Raw genomic sequence first — 12,312 nt, 5'->3', positions numbered from 1 at the left:
GTACCATATGAATAATATTTGAATGAATCCTGGGTTCACACTGAATACATTGTAAACATTACATCACAAATCCCCATTATTTTTTTACTTTCTCTGATTAGATAATCTTGGAGGATCATAATTTTTCTTTCAGGTTTAGTGTAATACTTTTGATTCGCTCAATTGGCACAATAAAAAGGTCAATATTTAACAAACACTTGGTGTTGACTCAAAGTTGCACCTAAGGACTTCTGTGAGACAGAGGCGTACACCATTTGAACACTGGTCCTGACTGAAGCCATTTCTTGGCACGGATTAGAGATTGTGCAGATATTTAGTCTCCTAACTAGACCAGTCTCCTAACTAGTCTCCTAACTAGACCAGTCTAGTTAACATGGCAAGAGTTTCCTGCCGGATGCCCTTCCTGACGCAACACACCACATTTACCTGGCTTTGGGACCGGCACCAAGAAACGCATGGTAACATGGATCTTCAGTGGCTGGGTTCTGAATGTGCATTAAGACAGTCACTATAACTGGTGCACATGTGGTCCATTAAGTGTCAGTCATTTTTTTTCCAAAATTAGGGAATTTCTCACCTCCTCGTTTAACACACAATGTCACGTCTACTCTACTCCTTTAGCATTAGAAAAAAACAGATAATCAAGAACATACCAAAAAAACATAAAAAAAAATGAACATAGTAGTTTTTGCTTTTTTATTTGTCCATAATGATCTCAGAAAAAATACAATATAAACTTCTGAAAACACTGAGCAAGACAAAAAGGTGTGAGATCTGACACTCAGTCCAGCTCCACCTGCCGTTGTAATTTCTGCAAAATATGGCAACTTGCAACTGTAAACGCCAGTCTACTGCTTTTACATGAGACAAATGACTAGTTAAGGTGTTCCTCAAGACACAAACAGTACAAAGAGTCCAAAAAAATTATAAATCTGAATCGCGGGTCGGGCATCAACAGCTTCAACCCCAATCATCGGAATATCAGTATGTTAGACAGAGAGCCGCCAGATTCAACCACTTAAATCAACAAGCGGAGGCTCCTTATGGCCAAACACAAGGACACAGATGCTGTACAGAGAGGGCAAATGTGATGGTTGGAAGAGAAAAGGTGAGACAGGAAAACATCACTGAGAGCTCAATGGCTCAGGATCGATATGGTGAGCAACATTCTTCAGTTCCAACTAGGCAAAAATGTACCTGTGCCCTTTTTTTTTTTTTTTTTTAAATATATAATAATTTTTTTCCCTCCTCAAATGTCAGTGACCGGACTGCTCACCAGTCTTCACTCTTCCACTTGATTATAACAATTGCAGTTTCACAGCAGTTATGCCACATATTCATATGCCCCTGTGCAACATGGAAGCATCCACTCACTGCTACAGGAGAGGACGCTGTACAATTTACCTATGGTGTCCTGACAGACAACAAAATCCACAGAATGAAAGGCAGAACAGAACAGCACTGGTGACTATGCTGCCCATATAAAGACAATTCTTGACTTATTTAACAGACAAAATAAATGGGCATGGGATTTGCCATCTTAATAGAGGGAAATTAGCATAAAATCTCCAGTTTTCGTCCTATTGAAAATAATACTTAAAAAAACTGTGGGGCCTGCTGTGAGCAGCTGATGTTAGACAAGGGAGAGGTGAAATTTGGGATGTAAAGATCCTGGGTCCTTGTGTTCCTGGGCAGTGGTAGAGGTGGTGATGGTCCTATTACCACTCTTTCTTCTTCTCATCCATAGACACACCTCCAGGGCCCAGGGCCACCACTAGCAGCAGGCCACCAATGACTGACGTGGTCTGGAAGAAGTCGTACTTCAGGAAATCATGCATGGGTTTGTAAGCAGGCACTGTCCAGAAGGCGTTGAAGTAGACGTTAATGGCCATGAGCCACACCACCAGCGTGAGAGCGGCCAGCTTGGTTTTGAAGCCGATGGCCACCAGAATGATGAGGGCTGTGCCAACCATATTCTGCAAGATCTGAAGGAAACAAGTTTGAAGGTTACAGTTTTGATGGTGTTAAGAAAAAAGTAATCATTCTAATCATCTCAACCATCTCTAAAATGAGCTGGTTTTGAATTCCACTCCAGCATTCTGCTCTCTCTGTTCTTTCAGAATGCCATTTTTAAGGAAATGGGTCTTCCAGGACTAGAATGGGTTTCATGGATTATCAGGGCAAAAATACCAAAGGAGCAGAAACGTTAAAGTCCCTGGTGCTAAAACTCTTCAGCGGTCACAGGCTCAGATTCATGACAACCTTAAACCAGCCCCACACATTTGCTTTACCAATTTTATCAGGACAGCTCTGGACAGGCAGAGACACTCACCGAGAAGAAGCTGGAGTCAAAGTGCAACAGGGTCATGAACATCAGCACCAGGAGCACGCGGCCGCCCAGTTGCATGTACTGCTTCGGGGAACTTTCGCCCATAGAGGGCACGCCTGCAAACATGCTCTTGCCCTCTGAGCGCGACTCGGCCAGCAGCAGGAGGAGGCCGCCACCTAGAGCAAGGTTCCTGAGACATCAAGAAGGAAGAGCAAAATCACCACTGACCCACAAAACCCACTCTTTAAATAGACTGACTGGTCAGGCACTCACCTCATCAAAAACTTCAGATCCCACAAGATGCTGTACGCAACCGTCTGAATAAAAATGTGAAAAAACAAAATACACGCGTACATCTGTCATTTAAGGTATATAATATAAAACAGAGCATGTAAAATATAGCTTCATTCTCACCTGTAAAGCTATGATCCCAAATAATCCAAAGCAGGCATACTGTACAAAATTTCTACTAAGGACAAGCACACAGCCACCTGAAAGAAAAGGACAGACTGTTTTACTTTATGCTGCTACTAGGAAATGAAACGGTTTGACACTGTGGCATTATATTTTGCCATTGGGTAGGGCGCAAACCCTTTTCTGACTCACCAAGCTGTCCTAAAAGATTAAGCAGCACAAAGCATGTGGCCAGGAAGTAGCCGCAGCCCCAGGTTGCCTCTATGTAGTCCCTCTGTTCATTCCACTGGAACCACATACGGATGCCGTCCTCCAGGAAGGTGCTGATAAGGCACAAGCGAGCCAGGTGAGGCAGGTACTGCTTTGTGACCCGCAAGAACTGCAGAGGGTGAAAGAAATATATACATCGATTGGGACGGTCCATTTAAAACCTGGGTGGTTGTAGCCTAGTGGGTAACACACTCGCCTATGAACCAGAAGACCCAGGTTCAAACCCCACTTACTACCATCATGTCCCTGAGCAAAACACTTAACCCTAAGTTGCTCCAGGGGGGGGACTGTCCCTGTAACTACTGATTGTAAGTTGCTCTGGATAAGGGCGTCTGATAAAATACTGTAAATCTAAAAATCTAAATATAAATGACATTTTCTCAAAATAAATTCAGCAGGCAAATTAATAAATGAAGAATAATCTATGGATACTATATTGATTCAAATTTACAAATAATTTTTTGTAAAATAAAATATTCATTTTAGATTAGAAAAGAATGAAAGACTCGACTGTTATGTTTGCATTGACACGTCTCAGAAGTTACTTAGAAATTGTGCATTACATTTGTTAAATATTTACAGCATTTATCATCCAGTGTCACTTACAATCAGTAGTTACAGGGACAGTCCCCCTGGAGACACTTGGTAGTAAGAGGGATTTAAACCTCTTTAAACCCCACACATACTTACATATTCAAACCATTTTTCAAGTTTCACATAAAAAAATATTTTGTTTATTTCACAACTTGATGGTACAAATGCAACGTTGAGAACATGAACTGCTTTATGTACTGAAGAGCGTGCCTCTGACCTGTGATCCCTCCCACTGAAGGTCCACATCAGCACAGCCAGACTAGAGCAGCCAATCACTGCGCACCAACTCCCACTTGCAAATCTCAGGCAATCACTGCAAGCACCTAGCCAACCAATCAGAGCCTCCTCATGAATTCTTAACCTGCTACCATTACGCTCTGTTCAATATCCTTTTATGGCACATCATAGGTCGTAATTTATGGAGCAGAGGTTAAATAATTTGCTTAAGCAATCATCAGACAAAACATACATGATGCAAACAGAGCATTAAAAAAAATACCATTCAGTCTCGCTCCATCGTGGCAAGAAAAATTATAGCACATTTCTATTGTTCTAGTGGCAAGAAAATGTGTCGTGTTCTGGCAAAGGACTGCCATATCACACGTGACAGAGCACTTTGCTCTCATTCTGTAGCCACAAGGGAACAGTGGTAACCTAACCTGCTAAGACCTTTTTACCATTAATAGCAGAGATTCCAATTACATCCCCACAAAAGGCACCGTACGTTCACATAATTTAACAGGCAATTTAGATCATTTGGATTTTTCTAATGATTGCTATCCTTTCCCACTGCCACTCAACACGCTGTAAGGAACGTACTACCGTAAGCCTCCCACATTTGCTGTCTGCAGCTGCAGAAGCTTTTATTAGCATTGAAGCAGTGTAATGAGGAAACGCCTGGCGAAACCTTATCCCCCCCTTCTTGAGCAATCAGTTACAATCCTCTAAGGGAGCGTACAAAACACTAGTGTGAAATGGTGCTCTTCCACTTATTAAAGATTTGACTTTTTTTTTTGTATAAGGCCACATCCCATGAACGTAAGGGTTCCATTCAAATGCAGCATTTCAGTTCTACGGTCCAGATAAACTGTTGTTTAACTTTTTTTTTGTTTTTTTTCCCCATTGACTTATATAGATGCTACATGGAATGTGCACCAAACAGAAGCCGACAGAGCAACCCTCATCCCGGGGAATATTTTACTATATATTATTTAAGTTGTCAGGATAAGAGTCAAGTGTGACCAATGGAAATGTTGCCCTTTCATTCTTTATGGGTCAATCGTGACATACAAAAGTGAGACAGAAAATACAGCCTATTTCCATTTGCTTTGTGCAAATACGGTGCAGTCAAGGTTCAATGTTCAAGATCAGCCTCTCGAAAAGCCATTTATTGTATGCCAACTAAATTATTACTTGCTATGAGGCAGAATCTACGTCTCACAGCTAAACGAGTTTAATAAGACCAGACTAGTGAACACGACTTATCGCAGACAGGTTACACGCGCGAAGGTTACACATTCTATCTATTCTAGTCGCCACTGAAAGATCAGTTCCATAAAAAAAAAAAAAAAAGCATCATAACACTTTCAACCAGGCAAGCTAGTCAGATAACGGACCCAGTAAACAGCTAGCTTGCTAACTCTCCACTAGCTAAATTAGCCAGAAACAACTTCACGGCGCCCTTTTGATTTCTTGTTTCGGTGCGTCACGTCGGCCACTCAAAAAGCAAGTCGCGTCTGTTCCGCAGTTAAAACCGACGATTGTCGGGTCAGTCCGAAAAAAAAAAGAGAGAAAGACACCTGACGGCTGCCAGCTAGCGGCTAAACGACGTCCACCACCGTTCAACTCCATTCAACAGGGGCTGGCCGGCAGAAGACCGGTCCGGCGGACGACGAAATCAATTCAGGCCATACGGGACCTCCGTCCGCACGTCCCCGCGTCTGCCTGTCTGTCTGTCTACCAGAGGGGAGCCGCGGGTGTCAAATACCTGGTCCGCCACGTCCTCGGCCGTGCTCATCAGGTCTTCTTGGCCCATGTCGGACAAGTAGCGAGGCGCGCTGCTCCACCCGTTAAGTTATTGGAGAGGATTCGTGGCGAAATATATATATATATGTTAACGTATATATATATTTGTTTTTACCGAGGGGGTGGGGGGGAGTTACAACTACTCCGTGCCCAGCAGTTCCTGCCTGTCTCAGTAGACTAGGCCGCCTCCTCCCCACAATGCTTCGCGTGGCGACGACAGCTCCCCCAGTTCAGCTCCGCGGCCGCCCCATGCCACGTATGCTGATCGAGGAGGCGCGACGTCCCCCGACGAAGACGCAACGCCGCGCCGCTCCGCTCGGTGCGAATAATGAAACCCCCAAACCTTCGCGTTGAGGAACGAACCTGTCGCCACATTTACATTTACAGCATTTACCAGACGCGCTTATCCAGAGCGACTTACAGACAGTAGTTACAGGGACAGTCCCCCGCCTGGTGACACTCAGGCTTAAGTGTCTTGCTCAGGGACACAATGGTAGTAAGTGGGGTTTGAACCTGGGTCTTCTGGTTCATAGGCTACTACCACCTGCAGCCTAGGGAGATTACAAACTCAATTGTAGTTTTGTGTTTGATAAAAAAAAATCAAACATACAGAATTATGGAGCTTACCCATACGCAACCCGTAACACCCTGTGAGGTGCGTATAGGCTGCAGACTTTACTGCAGTCATCAAACCGAACAACAAAAAAGGCACCACAATGCCTATTATATTATATTATCCACGTTATTATAATAAAACACAGGCATAAACACTGCACTGTTAAACAGATCACATTTTATTTGTAACATCTTGAGAATATTGTTATTGCTCATGCTCTAATAATTTTTTTTATTTTATTCCATACACAATGTCAACCAAAACAATTTTTAAGAAATGACTTTTCAAACCAATTATTTTAATTTGGTAGCTTGCTTAATAAAGCGCATCCTCAAGGATATTTACCCATTCCCATGAAAAACTATTATATATATTGCTCTTCTTTACATGCTGGCCCAGAGGGTCCCGAACCAACTGAGCAGACCCCAGCACACGGATTCGTAACAAATGGCAGGTCAGCAACCATAGATTTTAGCGCATCCGTGTAATTGGTCCTTGCCATCCAGACCTGCCTTTTAATGGCCACCGATCCTGCCATAGCTCTACCAGACAGCTCTGCTTGGTGGGACGAGAGCTGGTGAGTGTACTGAGCAATGAGCTTAAGTTCATCCAAGACCTCCATGAACCGCTGAGCACGCACGTTCTCTGTGATCTCCTCCAAGAGCCGCTTCTGGTAGTCCGAGAGGTAGCGCAGGTAGTTGGCGCTTCTGGCTAGCATGCCGCCTGTCTGGTACATCTTCTCTATCATGGACTCAGTGATGCGCAACTGACCAGCAGGAACAGGGATCTCCAGGTTCTCAGTTGGCTGAACAGCCTGGAAAACAGAAGACATGAAGCCCCCGACCTGCGGCATGTGCTCGTAGGTTGGAGCCTGGCTCTCGTTAAGTTTGTACATCTCTGAGCACACCTCCCTGAAGGGCTCTGAGCTGGCTGGGTTGGGCCATGTGCTTTTCACAAGCTCCTCAAACTCGACCCCCATTGTTGGGTGTGGTGGGTTGTGAGGGGCGGAGCTTCTGGGAAAATGTATGCCTAGGCTTTTCGCCGCCCGAGCAATGAGATTCTGAAGTGGCTGAGCTGCAAGCACGCCCTTCTTCCACACCATACCCTCAGGCGATGAAGAATTCGTTTCTATTCCAGCTTCAGGAGGAAAATCTACATTGGAAATGGGTGAAAAGGAGGATAATTCCTCCTCTTGTTTTACAACTGGTGTCAGAATTGTCATTAAAGTGTCTGTGGTGGAACCAGCCCAGTCTTGCGTTTCCTCCTCCTGGGATGAGGCGGAAGGCAGGCCGACATTGACATGGGCTGGACAGCACACTGGCACGCCCTCCGAGTCTCTGCTTTCCAGGGCCTTGATCCGGGCCTCCATCATGGCCCACTGTGCCTGCATGGCCTTCTGATGCTCCTCCAGCTTCAGTTTCACCACGTCCAGCAGAAGACTATGCTGTCTTTCCAGACCTCTGCGAGACCTTTTCTCTTTCCTAGGCTCACAGGGGGATTCTGAGGAGCTGCAGGAAGTGGAGGAAGACCGTAAAGGGGAACGCCTCTGTCTGTGCCCATGCTTACAGCCGTGCCTTGAGCATCTCTTACAGGAGCCACACTTGGAGACACGTTGCCTCTTGTGAGATCTAGAAGGCGGCAGCACACAACTCAAAGATGGAGTGGAGTCTGCCGACTGTCGGATAGCTACACCGTTCCCAGAGTTGTTGCAGACTTCCGTAGACGACGGGTGTATGAGAGCACACATCAACGGCATGGCGGAAGACCGCTCGGGTGTCACTGCCATGGGATGGGAGTCGGACAGGACGGTGACCGATTTGGACTCACTGACATTGGTCAGCATGGTGGTGTCAGGTGCGGCCTGGAGCCCGGTCTGCGCCGCCTCGTGTTTCTGCTGCTGGCTCTCGAGATGCATCACTTCCTGCAGTTTGGTGAGACGGTTGATGCGTGTGCTCCAGTCCATTCTGGCACAATGAGGGCATTTGCCGAACTCCACGATAGCCTCGTTCGCATGCTGGATTCCCAGGCAATGCAAGCACACCTGATGGGTGTCTTTGAGTGGGATCTTGTGTTTGCCACACACACAGCGTGTGATCCTTGGATATGAGCACGCCATGGTCGCCTACCAACGGGTTAGCAATCGTGTTAACTTGACATCTTTAGTTGACTGAACAAAATTCTGGTCCCCTGAAAAACACAAGAAGGTTAACGAACACACATGTTGACACACATTAAGTTGACACACTCAACTTTATCGCACAGACAGTGTGAAATTCACCCTAGTTAGGCTGTCCTAGTTAGGGTACCGGGCCACTTCTACCACATATTTCAGTATCTCAGGTCGTACAGTGTTTGTTTTCTTCGAGACACAGAATCAAGCGCCCAGACCACCGGCAGACTCCAGCGAAGAGACCAGCAGATAAATCCTGGTTCCTGGCCGCTGCTACACGATGACCCAGCATGAAACAAACCAGGAGGGTCACCACAGCCACCACCACCACCGTAACAACTACAGCTTCAGGGATTTTCAAACGGACCAGCAGCATCATAATGGACACGTATTGTACTCCATGACACTGGACTACACTTTGGACTTGTCCGCCTCTACAACTATAGGTCTTTTTTTCTCTTATTGGACAATCGCAGACCCCGCACTGGCACCACTTGCAGGCTCTCATCCCCCTCTGTATCACTCCTTCCCAAGGTTTCTTCCTTTTCTCTCTCCTACAGTTTTTTTTTTTTTGTGTGGAGTCTTTCCTTTTGTGCAGAAGGGTCAAGTGTGGGGGGTGTCAACTGTAGGGCCTGTCAAAGCCCATCGAGTATATGAATATGGGCTATACATACTGTATGTGAATATGGGCTATTCAAGAAATAAATGTTGTTGTTGTATTCCTCATCAGCCGTTAGTTCGCAATGCTGGAAACGAACCCCTTTACGGACAATAGCGTGAATTTATTAGTCGACGCGTCCGTTTGCAACCTGACTAAATTAGGGCGACAGGAAAAAAACAACTTCTTACCCGGATACTGCACCAGGATGTACCTGTTTAAAACGTGTTAATATCTTCACCTTTTCTTGCTTGGACACGAGGAGAATGTTTCTGTAAAAGTCGTCCCCACGGTGCTGACTTCATAAACCGCGTCCCCGGAGAACCGTATGCAGTTTTCACTATAATATTATTAATAATAATAATAGTAATAAAATATCTTAGAAAACAGGCGAAAAGAAAACCTTTCTTCCTGGAGAACAGGACAACTGGTAAAAACAATGCCTGTAAAACGTCATTTCCTGTAGCCGCCAGGTGGCGCTTTCACCATTCCTGAAAAAAAAAACAGTAATTTTAAACGAATTAATAATTTTTTTAGATTGAAATAATAAAACATATGGATAATCTATAAACATATTATCTATTTAACTATTAAAGAATCAATAACTCCGAAGTTGATTAAAAAGTCCAGTCTGATTATAAGTAAGTTCAGAATGAAATTCTTAATACATTGGCATAGATGACTCTCAGAACCTTTTAACATGAACACATTTCCAAACCAAATCACATAAATCTTCTCATGGTCCTCCACAGAATAAGCAAGTACTTTCTATATCTGAATTAAAAAGAGTTAAATGTACTTTTAAATGTACTTAATATCTATGTATAATATATATACCAAATACATTCCCACTTGAATCCATTGATAATGTTATTCCAAAAAGTCACAGCTGTAGGGTGTAAAGTTCTAAAACTCTTAATAAACATTATTTAAGTTTGAAGGGACCCTACAGCGGATAGTGAGACAGCTGAGAAGTCTCATCAAATCAGAGTCTCTTTGGCCTCTGTAATGGACATTTACCACATTCTGCACCTGGAAAGCCACGCCCCTCACATGCACCATCCAGAAACATGTATGGAAGCATTCGGACCCTCAGTGCCAGACTGTGCAACAGCTTCCTTCCACAAACCACCAGACACCTGAACACTCAGAGAATGGATTGACACACTCATACTACCTAGTCTATATTTAGAATATTTGATCTTTTATTGCACTGTTCCATTTTGCAAAGCAGTAACTGCACACGTTTTACTCATATCACACTCATTTCAATGGTTTAGTGCTGTCTTGTTTTCTATGTTGTCTACATGCCTTTAATGTTATTCTTGCACTGCCTGTGTTCCATGTTTGCACTGTAGCTTGGCTAGTCAGTATGTAACACCGGGTTCATTGTTATTTCATTTCACTACATATGGTCTAAAGCTCATTTGAACTTGATATAGGATTATGGCAGTATCTGCAAATACAAATATTGCTGAGATATTGGAGAAAACCTTTGGGAATATAATGTGTTGAAAGTGCTAACTTTAAGATTTATGATGCTGTTCAAAATGACGGTATGGTTATTAGACCACCAGACCAAGCGTGCCGAGCTATTGGGAGAATGGTAATGAACAAATATTGTGGTCCGAAATAAGTAGCTGCTGAGTATTTGAAGTTATAGACTCATAGTGTTACTTGCTATGTCCTTCTATTGAATATTAGTGCATAGCATATTACATGACTCCAAGCATTTCGTCCTACTGCTGCCAGTCATTGCAGATAAAGCATGTAAAGAATTCAATATAGACAACTATAGACCATTATAAAGTATAATACACTGCTGAAAAAGAAAGGGAACACTTAAACACGATGTAACTCCAAGCCAATCACACTTCTGTGAAATCAAATTATCCACTTAGGAGACGGATTGACAATCAATTTCAAATGCTGTTGTGCAAATGGAATAGACTACAGGTTGAACTCATAGGCAGTTAGACATCCCCAATAAAGGCGTGGTTCTGCAGGTGGTGACCACAGGCCACTTTTCAGTTCCTGTGCTTTTCTTTTTTTGAATGCTGGTGGTGCTTTCACTCTAGAGGTGGCATGAGACTGAGTCTACAACCCACACAAGTGGCTCAGGTAGTGCAGCTCATCCAGGATGGCACATCAATGCAAGCTGTGGCAAGAAGGTTTTCTGTGTCAGCGTCGTGTCCAGAGCATGGAGGCGCTACCACGATACATGCCAGTAAATCAGGAGATGTGGAGGAGGTGGTAAAAGGGAAGCAACCCAGCAGCAGGACCGCAACCTCCAGCTTTGTGCAAGGAGGAACAGAGAAGCACTGCCAGAGCCCTGCAAAATGACCTCCACAGCAGGCAAACAATGCGCATGTGTCTGCTCAAATGGTGAGAAACTCCATGAGGGTGGTATGAGGGCCTGACGTCCAAAGGTTTGGGTTATGCTTACGGGCCAACACCATGATTGGCAAATTCGCCACTGGCATCCTGTGCTCTTTACAGATGAGAGCAGGTTCACACTGAGCACATGTGACAGATGTAACAGGTTCTGGAGAAGTCGTGGAGAATGTTCTGCAGCCTGCAACGTCCTCCATCACGACTGGTTTAGCAGTGGGTCAGTAATGGTGTGGGGTGGCATTCCTTGTTGTTTTAAGGACACTACATCAAAGTTGGATCAGTCTGTAGTGTATTTATCCAGTGTATTCTTAGTGTGACTCCAAATCCAGACCATCATGGGTTAATAAATTTGATTTCCTACAATAATTTGTGTGAAATTTTGTTGTCAGCACATGCAACTATGTAAAGAACAAAGTATTTAATAAGAATATTTCATTCTTACAGATGTAGGATCTCATTTTTGTACTTTTTTTATTATATAAACAAGTTTACTTGATAGGTTACAAATTGGCTTTATAAAAATAAACATAGCACAGATGTATGTATATTTGCATGAAAAGAATTTGCTTCTAAATGTAAGAGACAGAATACAAAAATGTTGCATTTTTGTACTCATTACTTAGCTGTTTTTGAATTAACAATGGGGTTAAGCTAGGTAAAATAATGTCTCCAGTTCTCTTTAATATGAATATGGATTATTTGTCTAATTTACAAGGGTGTAATGGTGTATGGTGGGGGACAGAATGGTTAATACTGTGATCAAATAATTTAGAGTTAAATGGTGTGGGTACACATGAGTACACATGAAAATTGCTCTCTTTAGAACATACTGTACATCACTA

General features: G+C 43.7%; 1 protein-coding gene across 6 annotated transcripts; it reads right to left on the bottom strand.

Annotated features, from left to right (window-relative positions):
- Nucleotides 1-682: 682 nt before the first annotated feature.
- surf4 (surfeit 4) lies at nucleotides 683-9,532 on the bottom strand. 6 transcript variants are annotated; one of them, XM_028974599.1, is made up of 6 exons: nucleotides 5,595-5,642; nucleotides 2,936-3,122; nucleotides 2,744-2,820; nucleotides 2,603-2,646; nucleotides 2,333-2,519; nucleotides 683-1,985 (listed from the first exon to the last, which is right to left on the bottom strand). In XM_028974599.1, exons 1-6 carry the CDS (start codon nucleotides 5,640-5,642, stop codon nucleotides 1,719-1,721), a joined length of 810 nt encoding a protein of 269 aa, XP_028830432.1. In that variant the 3' UTR covers nucleotides 683-1,718. The 6 variants fall into 6 exon arrangements, with proteins under 6 accessions (XP_028830432.1, XP_028830433.1, XP_028830435.1 ...); XM_028974600.1 differs by lacking the exon at nucleotides 5,595-5,642 and adding an exon at nucleotides 9,268-9,532 and having other exon boundaries at nucleotides 1,719-1,985; XM_028974602.1 differs by lacking the exon at nucleotides 5,595-5,642 and adding an exon at nucleotides 5,407-5,516 and having other exon boundaries at nucleotides 1,719-1,985.
- Nucleotides 9,533-12,312: the final 2,780 nt, after the last annotated feature.

This window comes from Denticeps clupeoides, chromosome 3 (assembly GCF_900700375.1).
Source record: "Denticeps clupeoides chromosome 3, fDenClu1.1, whole genome shotgun sequence".
Taxonomy (NCBI): domain Eukaryota; kingdom Metazoa; phylum Chordata; class Actinopteri; order Clupeiformes; family Denticipitidae; genus Denticeps; species Denticeps clupeoides.
The sequence above is the reverse complement of the archived record's forward strand: the minus strand, read 5'-3'. Positions and strand labels throughout refer to the sequence as shown.